A 13,821-nucleotide genomic window follows, 5' to 3' on the forward strand; every position below is an offset into this window, starting at 1 on the left:
AGGACCCAAGGTTTCCCAGCAGAACATTGCCTCTCTACTTTCACAATATCACAATATTTTCTGTTATTTGTGATAACGATATTATTGACTGTAAATGTAGTGCCATTCCCATGTTTTTGGCTACAAGTGAGAGCTACATGCATTCTTAAAAGCCTCAGAAAAACAAAAATGATCTAAAGTAAAACGTATCCGTCATAAAATAGTCTCCTATATTTAAACAAATTACATAATATAATCAAAATAAAAACAAATAAAAAACTATATATTATTATAGTTAATAGAACTAATAATTTGAACTAAAACTTGGTAATCATGTGCAAATTAAAACGTTGAATATTTGTCATTTAACAACTTCAGTGAATATAATGAAATATGACACTAGAGCTGCTTTACAAAATAATTAATTTATGATTGCATTAGGGATAGGTGATGTGGTTGATATACAAAATAGGGCATACAGTCCTGTTTCGATTAAGAGGTCTACTACCCATTGCAACATATCAGTAGTTACAAAATTAACGACTGCTTTCCAGTTTCAAAAAGTATTTTAGGTTCATCGAATCATCTCAGAAAGCTGTCTGCCCCTATTATCTCTATACAGTATTCAGCAACCTGAGTTTTATCATTTAATCATCTGTTTTGTGTCATATTTTTATTTGTTTAATTTTTACCCTTAAATTAGTTTGAGAGTTTTTTGTATTTATTCATTCGGATAACAGAGTTTCTATGTGATAATATCTAGGTGAAAGAGTCTCTACATAGATTAGAGTCTCCACTAGCAAGGCTAAAAGCATTGGAACAGGGTTTAAACTGTTTTATAATGGTGTGGACAGGAAGAAAAATGGAGTAGGGAGTGATCCTGAAGGAGGAAATCGGTGAAAAATGTTCTGGAGGTAAAGAGAGTGTCAGATAGGCTGATGAGTCTGATGCTGGAAATTGAATGCGTGATGTTGAATTTTGGTAGTGCCTATGCTCTACAATTAGGTTGTAAGCAAGAGAAGAAAGACTGAGTTGGAGGAAGTGATGCAGACTGCTCCCAGAGGTGAGAGAGTGGTGATAGGGGCATATTTTAATGGACATGTTGGTGAAGGGAATAGTGGGGACGAGGAAGTGATGGAAAAGTTCAGGAAGAACTTTCCTAAGTTGGAAGCTGGAAAAAGAAGAGTGCTGTGTGGTTTTTTTAGGGAGGAGTTGAGACGAGCTTTAGGTGGTCAGGAGGTGCTTCTACATGACTAGACTACTGGGTAGGAAGGTGCTAGGTGTGTCATCTGGAAGGAGGAAAGAAGACAAAGAGACTTGGTGGTGGAATGAGGAAGTCCAGGAGAGTATCCAGAGGAAGAGGTTAGCTAGGAAGAAGTGGGACAGTGAGAGGACGGAGGAAAGTAGACAGGAATATAGGGTGATGCAGCGTGAGGTTAAGATGGAGGTAGCAAAGGCTAAACAGAAAGCATATGAGGATATGATAGTAAGGAAGGTGAGAGGGATGTGTATTGGTTGGCGAGGCAGAGGGATAGAGACGGAAAGGGTGTACAGAAGGTTAGAGTGATTAAAGATAGAGATGGAAATGTGTTAACAGGTGACAGGCGGGGGAGGGAAAGATGGAAGGAGTACTTCGAGGAACTGATAAATGAGGAAAATGACAGGGAGAGAAGAGTTGTAGAGATAAATATTGTTGAGCAGGAAGTTGACAGAATTAGCAAGGGTGACATTAGGAGAGCTTTGAAGAGGATGAAGAGAGGAAAAGCAGTTGGTCCTGATGACATACCAGTGGAGGTATGGAAGTGTCTAGTAGAGATGGCAGTAGAGTTTTTAACTAGGTTATTCAATGAGGTCTTAGAGAGTGAGAGAGGATGCCTGAGGAATGGAGGAGAAGTGTTATGGTGCCGATTTTAAGAACAAGGGAGAAGTTCAGAGGTGTGGAAACTACAGAGGTATTAAGCTGAGCTTAACATATACCTACAGAGGTATTAATGAGCTATGCTTTGAAGTTGTGGGAAAGAGTAGTGGAAGCAAGGCTAAGCGGAGTTAATGCATCTGTAGTGCTCTTTCTTGGCATCATTTGCTTTGAGAATGTTAATGGTGAAGTACAGAGAGGGTCAGAAAGAGCTGCGTTGTGTCTTTGTAGATTTAGAGAAAGCATATGACAGTGCCAAGAGAGGAGCTGTGGAATTGTATGAGGAGGTCTGGAGTGGCAGAGAAGTATGTTAGAGTGGTACAGGATATGTATGAGAGCAGTAGGACAGTGGTAAGGTGTGCCATAGGCGAGACAGAGGACTTCACAGTGAAGGTGGGACTGCATCAAGGATCGGCTCTGAGCCCCTTCTTGTTTGCGGTGGTGATGGACAGGCTGACAGATGAGGACAGGAATCTCCATGGACTATGATGTTTGCAGATGACATTGTGATCTGTAGTGAGAGCAGGTGGAGAAAAGTCTAGAGAGGTGGAGATTTTCTCTGGAGAGATGAGGAATGAAGGTTGGTCACAGCAAGACAGAATACATGTGTGTGAATGAGAGAGAGCCAAGTGGAACATTGAGGTTACAGGGAGAAGAGGCAAAGAAGGTATAGGATTTTAAGTACTTAGAACAGTCCAGAGCAATGGGGAGTTTGAAAAAGAGGTGAAGAAGCGTGGAGACAGTTGCACAGAGTAAAAAGACAGGAGGAAGAGCTAGAGGTAGCAGAGCTGAAGATGTTGAGGTTCTCATTGGGAGTGACGAGGATGGATAGGTTCAGGAATAGGTACATCAGAATCAGAGCACATGTGAGATGTTTTGGAGACAAAGTTAGAGAAGCCAGGTTGAGATGGTTTGGACATGTTCAGAGGAGGGAGAGTAAATATATTGGTAAAAGGATGCTGAGGTTAGAGCTGCCAGGCAGGAGGTCGAAAGGAAGACCAATGAGGAGGTTTATGGATATAGTGAAGGGACATGAAGGTAGTCGGTCTGAGAGAACAGGATGCAGGGAGGGGATAGGGCTAGATCGAGGCAGTTGTTTCGCTGTGGTGACCCCTAAAGTGAACAGCCAAAAGGAAACGAAGAAGGAGTCTGTGTTGGGGCATGTTGTTCCTCTTTGATCCTAGCAAGGGTCCTTCCACTTAATCCATAACCACTGTGCAAGTTTGGAAATTTCCCAAAGAAAGGAATATTGAGAGAAGGTTTTGAGATTAAATGTAACCCCTCTTTTGTAGCTTAGTTGGGTATAGGATCCAGCAAACCATCAAAACCAAAATCCATGGTTTTGATGCCTTAAATGTTTTAATGTCTTAAAGTCTGTTGTTTTTTGCCATTAAACTGGGGTTAACTTATTTTTGTCTCTTTTAGATCTGATGGCACTGAAAGTGGAGAGTCAAGAACTAAATCGAATAGAAGAGAAAGATATGTATGGGCAACATCATGATTTTATAACTGGAAAAAAATCTTTTAGTTGCTCACAGACTGAAAATATTTTCTCACAAAAAATCACTCAAAAGCCTGGAAAGAGCTTTATTAAAAAAGAAAACAGTAAAAAACCCATGAGTATTCACACTAAAGGGAAGCCTTACACCTGCCAAGAGTGTGGAAGCAGTTTCACTCAAAAAAGGAGTCTTAAAGCCCACATGAGAGTTCACACAGGAGAGAAGGCGTTCACCTGCCAACAGTGTGGAAAGAGTTTCACTCTAAAAGAACATCTTAAAGTCCACATGAGAATTCACACTGGAGAGAAGGCGTACACCTGTCAACAGTGTGGAAAGAGTTTCAATCAGCAAGGAAACCTTAACATCCACATGAGTATTCACACTGGAGAGAAGCATTACACCTGCCCACAGTGTGGAAAGAGCTTCACTCAAAAGGGAAACTTTGAGAAACACGTGAGAATTCATACTGGAGAAAGGCCTTACACTTGCCAACAGTGTGGAAAGAGTTTCACACAAAAAGGGAGTCTTAATATCCACATGAGTGTTCACACTGGAGAAAAGGCTTACATCTGCCCACAGTGTGGAAAGAGTTTCACTCGAAAAGGGATTCTTAATGTCCACATGAGAGTTCACACTGGAGAGAAGGCATTCACATGTCAACAGTGTGGAAAGTGTTTCACTCATCATTTCAACCTTAAAGTCCACATGCGACTTCACACTGGAGAGAGCCCTTTTACCTGCCAACAGTGTGGAAAGAGTTTCACTCGAAAAGGGCACCTTAAAGTCCACATGAGAGTTCACACTGGAGAGAAGGCTTTTATTTGCCCACAGTGTGGAAAGAGTTTCACTCAAAAAGGAAACTTTAAAAGACACACAACAATTCATAATGAAGATAAGCTTTAAACCTCCCAACAGTGTGCATCACTCAGCTCTACTCTAATGTATATTTTAGGCCACAATAAAACAAAATATGTTTAAAACAGTACTCTGTCTCTTCGTTTTCATTTTAAGAAACTTAAACATTAAAAGCCACACAGATTTGGTCCAGGCAAAGCATTCATTGATTATCGTCACTGCATGTATATTTAAAACAAAATGAAACTCAGGACTCTAGTAGCTACGAAATAAAGTTAAATAGCTTAAATATATTAAGTTATGAAACTTCACTTTGCCCTTAGCCAAAACGGTTTGACCTCCAGAATTCGAAAGGTGGGTCCTTCTAGCCGATATTCGGGCAAGCTTTCCCAGGTGGGCCAAAACTGTGAGACCCAGTCTCTCATTTCCACCTGGAGAAGGTAAATAACAGGCATGAACTCAAGAATCTGCAAGGGAAACAAGGTCAGTGTAACTATGCCAGATCAATAGTAATACTATTAATATTCCATTCCGTATTTTCTGTGTTCCTGAGAGGTAAATAAACTGTGTATATAAAAAATAAACCTGATAGGTCATGGATTTCATGTCGACCAAAATGCATTATACAGGTGCTGGTCATATAATTAGAATATCATCAAAAAGTTTATTTATTTCACTAATTCCATTCAAAAAGTAAAACTTGTATATTATATTCATTCATTACACACAGACTGGTATATTTTTTATTTATTTTAATTTCGATGATTATAACTGACAACTAAAGAAAATCCCAAATTCAGCATCTCAAAGTTTGAATATTGTGAAAAGGTTCAATAATGAAGACACCTGGTGCCACAATCTAATAAGCTAATTCACTCAAAAATCCTGCAAAGGCCTTTAAATGGTCTCTCAGTCTAGTTCTGTAGGCTACAAAATCATGGGGAAGACTGCTGACTTGACAAGTTGTCCAAAAAATGGTCATTGACAAAAGGTCAGTGCCAAAGAGGCTGGCTGTTCACAGAGCTCTGTGTCCAAGCACATTAATAGAGAGGCAAAGGGAAGGAAAAGATGTGGTTGAAAAAAGCATATATAGGGATAGCAGTAGGGATAACTGCACCCTGGAGAGGATTGTGAAACAAAACCCATTCAAAAATGTGGGGGAGATTCACAATGAGTGGCCTGCAGCTGGAGTCAGTGCTTCAAGAACCACTGCGCCCAGACGTATGCAAGACGTGTAACCAACACTTGAGGTATACATTTTATGTTGATTCTACAACTGTAGGGCCCTATAATTTCCGCGATCACGGAATCGCGGACGTAATCGCGGAATTGGCATATTCAGTCAGTTGCAGTATCCAAACCATCAGAAGGAACCTACACATCTAGCCCAACTGGCAATCAAAAGTCACATGGTTTCCTCTTTTCCACATGCACCTAATTTTTCTTGGACCTGTGAAATTACTGACCTTTTTGTTGCAAGGCCCAGTTATTTGCAGGTTGCGAAAAGGACAGCGTGAAAAAATCAACTTAGTACAAATGAAAGGTGCAATACCGGTAGAGTTTGCCAAGCATTCAAGATCTCTGACCGGACTTGATCACTGAAAAGAAACTGAACTATTTCAGTCTACAGCAATTTCTGCTGTAGACAGGATCAAATGAGTTGGAGACTGTGCAAATTGTGTTTGTGAGGGAAAAGCGGCTAGATGAAATGTTGGTTGTGGAAGTTTTTGACCCAAAGGTCACGAAGCAGCTGTTTAATCTACCTTGTGGGTCAAAGCTGATTAACATCGTATATGTGGTGGACAGACAGACAGTAGCAGAGTGAAGAGGAAACTTTTAGAGGCAAAGGATCTGCATTAGGGTTTACCACAAGCACAGGGATTTGCCATTTTGCCTCTCCTCCATGTCTTAAAGATTAACTGAAGCTTGGTCCTGTCTCATCAGTTAAACTTTTCCTGTGAGAATAATGCAACGTCAATTAATATACAGACACGTAAAAATCTAATTTTATCATTCTTGTATTTGATTTTGTAATGTATTTGCCATTGTGTCTCAAGAACTAAGGCGTGCACCAAAAATGTATAAAGACAAGGTAAGTGCCATTTTCACTTTACTTAAAATCTTAGGATTGATTTGATGCTCTATTGCTCCATGCTCCATGCTCTATTGCTCCGAGCTCCATGCTCTATTGCTGTAGTAAATTTTACATTTGAATACATGTTGCTTTCCATGATACTCCACAGTCTCTGGACTCCACAAGTATCCAAATGCCCAAAAAGTAAGTTGTTACTTTCTTCGATTATTGTTGTTTGTTGCCAAACAACTTGGATCCTGCGGAGATTAATTGCATTCATTTGAAAATTATTAATTATTTCAAATTGGTGAATGCAATACGCTTTTCAGACGTTGCTGATCTTTATGTATTTGTAATCCAAATATGCTTTCATCAGGAACAAAGCAGACATTCAGGGGGTCGTTTTTTTTAGAAATACCAACACACACACCTCGACCCCAGGTAATGGAAAACCAAAACCGATAATTCAGGACACTTTCCTTTGGTGGAAATAGTCCATTGGTAATATTTTCTGATGTGATTACAGCTTCCACGACTCCTCGAGGCAGAAATCCCCAAGGGAAGTATGGACATGTTAAGCTCAGTCAAGAACCATCACTCAAACTAACCTTATTAACGGAATTTGTTTTAACTTTGAATTGTTAGAAATAGGGCAGCATAACTATTTCTCCCAATTTATTAAGAGAATCATTTTTTTTCTTCTAAATTGCACATCTATTAAATGCATTTAGTTTTTATTTTCTTTCAGAAAAGCAAGACAAGTTCCCAATGTCAGACTAAAGTAAATATCAATGGATTATCAAAGTATTTTTCTCGATTTTTCTGAATCATGGCCATCTCCCAGTCTGGAGGTGCAGGCCTTCAATCTGCTGTAATAGATCGTTTTAAAGTGATGGAAAACTTGTAGGTCAATGGACATCAATGTTTAAGGTACATGGAAGCATACTATAATACTTCCTGCCAAGTGCTGACATTGGCATGTGTTGCTCAGGTTATGGAGGAAGAAACCAGTGCCAGAAGAATATGGTGGACAGGTAAAGCCACATTAATCAAACATTCTGGTGTCAATACTCAATAAGTCGTCCATGTGGTCACAACACATATCGGAAATGTAAAAAATAATCCCTTTAATGTTCATTTTGAATTCACTGATGGAAGTCGAAGTTCAATATGAAGGATGGTGGTCCACTGCAGGAGTTAAATCTAAAACATTAGATTGTTCCTGGTCAGATGCTGTGATGACCAATTTTCTGGCAGCAACAGAGTTTAATCAAAGAAATGCAATTGGGAGGCATTTTAAACAGACACCAGGGAGAGTCTTATTTTTAGTATCTTAAGCTGTTAATGTTCCCTTTGTTTGATTAATATTGTTACATTGTACTTTTTAATATTTTATGTGGTCATTTTGATGTATTATCTTAAGTTGTCTAAATTGTTAATGTTCTTTTTCTAAATAAAACCATCATATTTCATGTTTTTAGGTGGAATGTCATTTATGTGAACCTGTTGTATTTAAGTAATTTGGCTATCATTTTGTTGTCCTATTAGACGAATACATGTTCATTAGACGTCTACTGGATGGTCTCCTTTTCACTGCTTTTTAATGACTCTAATGAGAACGAGATTGGATTTACCACTCCACTTCTTGATGTATATGTCAAAAGCCTACTGAAAAGTTGAATTTTTAATAGTACATTAAAGCTAAACGTCATGTACAGTAGGTTGTCTTCATTCATAGTGTGGCCCATATTCAAATCAGTTTACCCATTTGTTTCAAAAACAGCAGTTACAGAAATTGTACATATTGATAGATGGGTCAATATATAATTGTGGGAGATTTTGAGTTTGAAAAATTCTGGGAAAAAATATATTTATTTACAAAATATTATCTTTCCTGATAAATCATCCCTGAAATATTTTGTTTTTATTCATTGCCAAGCTCAGGCATAATTTATTTCAGATATTTAGTTTTAAAAACAAAAAGTTTAGTCATTATTTGGTCAACTATGTTACGGACAAAACCAATACGTTTTAACTTTAAGTAAATGGCATACATTTAAAAAAATCATTACTCTTGGAAGAATATGTGTCTATTTACCTACCTTTTCAATTCAAATACCCTATTAATTTAGAAAATACACATTTTGTTCAATTAAAACCCTTAATTTCAAGTTCTGAAGTAACCGGTCTGTATATTTTTTTTCCAAACTGCTAGATTTATGATAATTTTTTTGATTAAATTATGCTGAGGTATATATTTGACAGCTACTCAGTTTCTAAATATTTACTTGGAGATTAGGGAACCATTAAAATACATATATTTTTTAAAAAACATAATGGTAACTTAATTGACAGCCCAGTATCATAGTTGACAAAAGTAACATAGTTGACTGGACATGACAAAGTAGGATGATGTATTTAACAAAAACAATCCTAAACTATATCAATTATTATATATTAGCTAATCTTTTATTGTATTGAATCAAGACCTGTTGAATTTTTCATGACATAAAGGAGAAATACAGACGCACATCAGTTTAAAAGGATCAATCACAACTTTATTAACAAGCACATACACTCACCTAAAGGATTACTAGGAACACCTGTTCAATTTCTCATTAATGCAAATTTCTAATCAACCAATCACATGGCAGTTGCTTCAATGCATTTAGGGGTGTGGTCCTGGTCAAGAAAATCTCCTGAACTCCAGACTGAATGTCAGAATGTGAAAAAAAGGTGATTTACTACAAGCAATTTTGAGCGTGGCATGGTTGTTGGTGCCAGACGGGCCGGTCTGAGTATTTCACAATCTGCTCAGTTTCTGGGATTTACACACACAACCATTTCTAGGGTTTACAAAGAATGGTGTGAAAAGGGAAAAACATCCAGTATGCGGCAGTCCTGTGGGCGAAAATGCCTTGCTGATGCTAGAGGTCAGAGGAGAATGGGCCGACTGATTCAAGCTGATAGAAGAGCAACTTTGACTGAAATAACCACTCGTTACAACCGAGATATGCAGCAAAGCATTTGTGAAGCCACAACACGCACAACCTTTAGGCGGATGGGCTACAACAGCAGAAGACCCCACCGGGTACCACTCATCTACACTACAAATACGAAAAAGAGGCGAAAATTTGCACAGGCTCACAAAAATTAGACAGTTGAAGACTGGAAAAATGTTGCCTGGTCTGATGAGTCTCGATATCTGTTGAGACATTCAGATGGTAGAGTCACTTAGTGCCAATTGGGCATCGTTTAAATGCCACGGCCTACCTGAGCATTGTTTCTGACCATGTCCATCCCTTTATGACCACCATGTACCCATCCTCTGATGACTACTTCCATCAGGATAATGCACCATGTCACAAAGCTCCAATCATGGTTTCTTGAACATGACAATGAGTTGACTGTACTAAAATGGCCGCCACAGTCACCAGATCTCAACCCATTAGAGCATCTTTGGGATGTGGTGGAACGGGAGCTTCGTGCCCTGGATGTGCATCCCACAAATCTCCATCAACTGCAAGATGCTATCCTATCAATATGGGCCAACATTTCTAAAGAATGCTTTCAGCACCTTGTTGAATCAATGCCACGTAGAATTAAGGCAGTTCTGAAGGCGAAAGGGGTCAAACAGTATTAGTATGGTGTTCCTAATAATCCTTTTGGTGAGTGTTTATCATAAGCAAGAGATCCTAACATAGAAAACAACAAAAACAACAAAAGTATCAAAAAAAGCACTTACACAAAAATTCCACCATGTAAACATTTTGAAAATCTTGTTTGTGGAATGAAAAAAATAATAGTGCACTGCAATAAGTAACAATAACCAAATAGTGTTTTATTCTGTTGGTTAACAGAATAAGTGTGCTGCATTGGATTCAAATTGTAATAGTGCAAACAGTTGTATCTCAAAAACATTCAAATGTCAGAACCCAAGTAAAACATTTGCATAACCCTCCAACTTCCAGGCGTCCATGAAACCGGCGGAGACAGAACACACTTCCCATTTTGTAACCCAAGAGCATGGCCAATTATGTTTTTTTTTTCAATGACTTTGTCAAGCTCAATCAAGTAATCTTTGTGTGTGTGTGTGTGTGTGTGTGTGTGTGTGTGTGTGTGTGTGTGTGTGTGTGTGTGTGTGTGTGTGTGTGTGTGTCTGTGTGTCTGTGTGTTTTGTTTTGAGCATGTTTTTGTGACATATGAGGACAAAAATGTGTATAATGACATGGGTATGACATATAGGTATTACAAGGAGAGGGTGAAATATGAGGACATTGGCCATGTCCCCACACTTCAAAATGCTTATAAATCATACAGGATGAGTTTTACCCAAAAAAAGTAAAAATGCAGAATGTTTCCTGTGATGGGTAGGTTTAGGGGTAGGGACAGTGTAAGGGGATAGAAAATATGGTTTGTACAGTATAAAAACCATTACGCCTATGGAATGTCCCCATATGTCACAAAAAAAAAACAAAAAAAAAACATAAAAAACGTGTCTTTATCTGTGCGTGTGTGTATATCAGAGGTGTTAGTCCAGGTGCCAGAAAGTAGCCCAGGTGCCAGAAATCCTGTCCAGCCGCTGTTCCAACCATCACCTCTACCAGATAGATGAGCTCATTAATGAAAGCAACTCTTCTAGATGTAGAGGCAGATCCAAAAACATGGCAGGATTTTTACTTTCTGTCACATGGACTATACAAGTATGGTGTCTATATGTGTGTGTGCTTGACCGTATGCTTGTGCCACGTGTTTGTTAGCGTGTGTGTGTGTGTGCATGTCCTTAACCATGAAGATATGATTTGGCAATATCTTCCCACACATCTCTTTATTTCAACATGACGTGTGTGGGGCAGGAATCAACCTGAGCACATCCTCAAATGGATACCAGAGCGCATCATCACGCATTGGCCAATATTAACGATTGTGTAACGGCGCTGCTTTTCTGCAGCAGATAATCGTGGCATTTGCTTAAAAACAAGTTTACTTTTATAATATTTATTACAAAGTCTTTTATAGTTACTGTACAATTAGAATATTAAATGAACTCCTGAAAACTATGAGAACATGTCATGAATGTCAACTATGTTACTCTTGGTCAACTAAGTTACATTTGCAGAGTAACATAGGTGACTGGTAACCTTGTTGACATTTTTGTTGTTTTTAGGGATAAAATCAAAATGGTTGCCTAGGACCAGACACCAAATGGCATTTTACGGAGAGGTTCTTCTAAAAATTATATGTACAACTGAGTAAAATTGAAATTCAAAGTTATTTATGAATTCATTGTAGTAACATTGTTGACATATGATAAGTACACATTTGCCCCAAGCACTACTTTAAGTGAAATAACTGCAAATGTGGAGGGAGAACATACCTTGGAGTCTTGCTAGTTTTCTCTTCAGGAGAAAATGACATAATGTGGAGCAGGTCATGTGATTTGGAAAACACACTCTTCCTTGAGGGGTGTATTTGCTATGGGTAACTTAGATGACAGCAACTTCTCGGACACATATTCAATTTGTCAATTTCTATTGAAAATGTGACACATTGCCCAAAAAGACACATTGTTCACATTTACATCAACTTAATGTAAATAATATAATTACAACTGTTTTTGAATAAGTTTTTTAAATGTTTTTTTAGGTAATGAGATTGTGGTTGTAATTCATTTCGGACGGTTATTTAGTTGACATTTTAGGGATATCTAGTGAATTTTTATAAATAAATAATTATTTCCACAATAATTAACTATGGAATCTGTAAAGACAAGATCATGAAGAACACTGGAGACTTTTTAAATTTTATTTTAATAAGCACGTTTGCGAAATAAATCTCATGGACATGAAAACTCCCTCAATTATATATTGACCCAGATACTATATTAATTGATATTTTATTTGTTAATAGACCTGGAAGTCTTCATGGTGATCTTGCATCATAGACATATAGTTTGCTGTTGCTATCAGTTGCCTTTAGGTGTTGCACTCGGACCACAAAACGGTCACAAATGCCGTTGTTTGTAATCGGCTTCTCTTAATCTATTGATTTGTGTCCTTACTTGACATGATGTTACCAGTTTAAAAAAAAAAACTTCACCATGTTTAATTGAGGCAGACAGTAAAAAAAAAAAAAAGTTCCCAACAACGTGTACAAATATGACTAACAGCATCTCACATATTAAACATAGTCCATACTATTTAACTGGTAGTCATCATTGATCAACTTTCATTTAGATATGTATTACACTAAGAATTCAACTCTAAACACCGCTGAAATGTGTTTTATTGTTTGTATGTGAATGCCTCTAGACACTGTGACTTGAGCATGTGATCGGGACTTTTATTTTGTAGTGGAGATGTGACGTCATAAGGCTGCGCCGCGCTCATGCCTCTGTTGTGATTCTGCTGAAGATAGGTTTGTGTTTTAACCTTTTAAAGCATTTAAATCGGTGCAAACTGTTAAATCATTTTAATCGTTTTTACAAGCTATGTAAAATAATAAAAGTATTATTTAATGTAACATCATGATGCATTATCTAACATTAATGGACGTTGTTTTGTGTGAGTAAAGCTCACCCACACGAGCAACAGAAAAGCTGCATCTCATTTTTCTCTATATATCGTGAATTTTATCAGTTTATCATAAACATGAATTCGGTCACTGACGAGTAGAGAAGAGAGAAACTGAGCTTTAGAAACTCAACAGTCAACTGAATCAATCGCTACACAGAATGATTCACTGAGTCGACTCACTCGAATCACCACAAACACCGACCAAAACACTAACAAATTCTGTAAACCAACTGCTAATGTTTTCATGCAAGTGCAATCTATTAAAGGCAATCTAAAAATGCAGAATAAAATGTCTAAATAGGAACCTACTCTGTAGTTTGTTCTTTTTTTATATATTATTATTGTTGTTGTTAGTATCAACTAGAGCTTATTGAGACACTTGGAGATTTAATTTGGGTGTATTTTCCTTTCTTTTAATTATTTTCACATTAAACAGGACACACGCACTGAAAAAGCTCCTGGTGAAACGTGACATAATACTATAAAGATGGCGTTTATTAAAGAGGAGAGTGAAGACATGAATGTTGAAGAAACATTGAGAGTCAAACATGAAGAAACTGATGACCAAACAAAGATGGCGTTTATTAAAGAGGAGAGTGAAGACCTTAAGGTTAAAGAAACTGGAGACCAAACAAAGATGGCGTTTATTAAAGAGGAGAGTGAAGATGTGAAGATTGAAGAAACACTGAGAGTGAAAGATGAAGAAACTGAGGACAAAACAGGTTGGTGTCATTCTCAAAGCTGAACTCACTCATTTGATCCGTATTCAAATGTCCAACTCTACAGAAATTACTAAAATATTTTTGAAGAGTGTCCTAATTTCTGACCACCTGAGAAGATCTGACTTCCATGGACATTCGTTATTTCGAGGTCTTGCTTTAAATTAGGAAAAATAATACAGAAGTGGCCTGGAAAAAAACTAAA

At 37.7% G+C, this 13,821-nt stretch overlaps 1 protein-coding gene across 1 annotated transcript in view; it reads left to right on the forward strand.

The window, feature by feature from the left end:
* Positions 1 to 13,821, forward strand: part of LOC137049414 (zinc finger protein 585A-like) — a 30,221-nt gene that overhangs the window by 5,853 nt on the left and 10,547 nt on the right. The window contains exon 3 of the mRNA XM_067427964.1: positions 3,320 to 4,295. Within this exon, the coding sequence (XP_067284065.1) occupies positions 3,320 to 4,295 (976 nt within the window). The remainder of the gene's footprint in view (positions 1 to 3,319; positions 4,296 to 13,821) is intronic.

Source organism: Pseudorasbora parva, chromosome 20, assembly GCF_024679245.1.
Source record: "Pseudorasbora parva isolate DD20220531a chromosome 20, ASM2467924v1, whole genome shotgun sequence".
NCBI classification, from domain to species: Eukaryota; Metazoa; Chordata; class Actinopteri; order Cypriniformes; family Gobionidae; genus Pseudorasbora; species Pseudorasbora parva.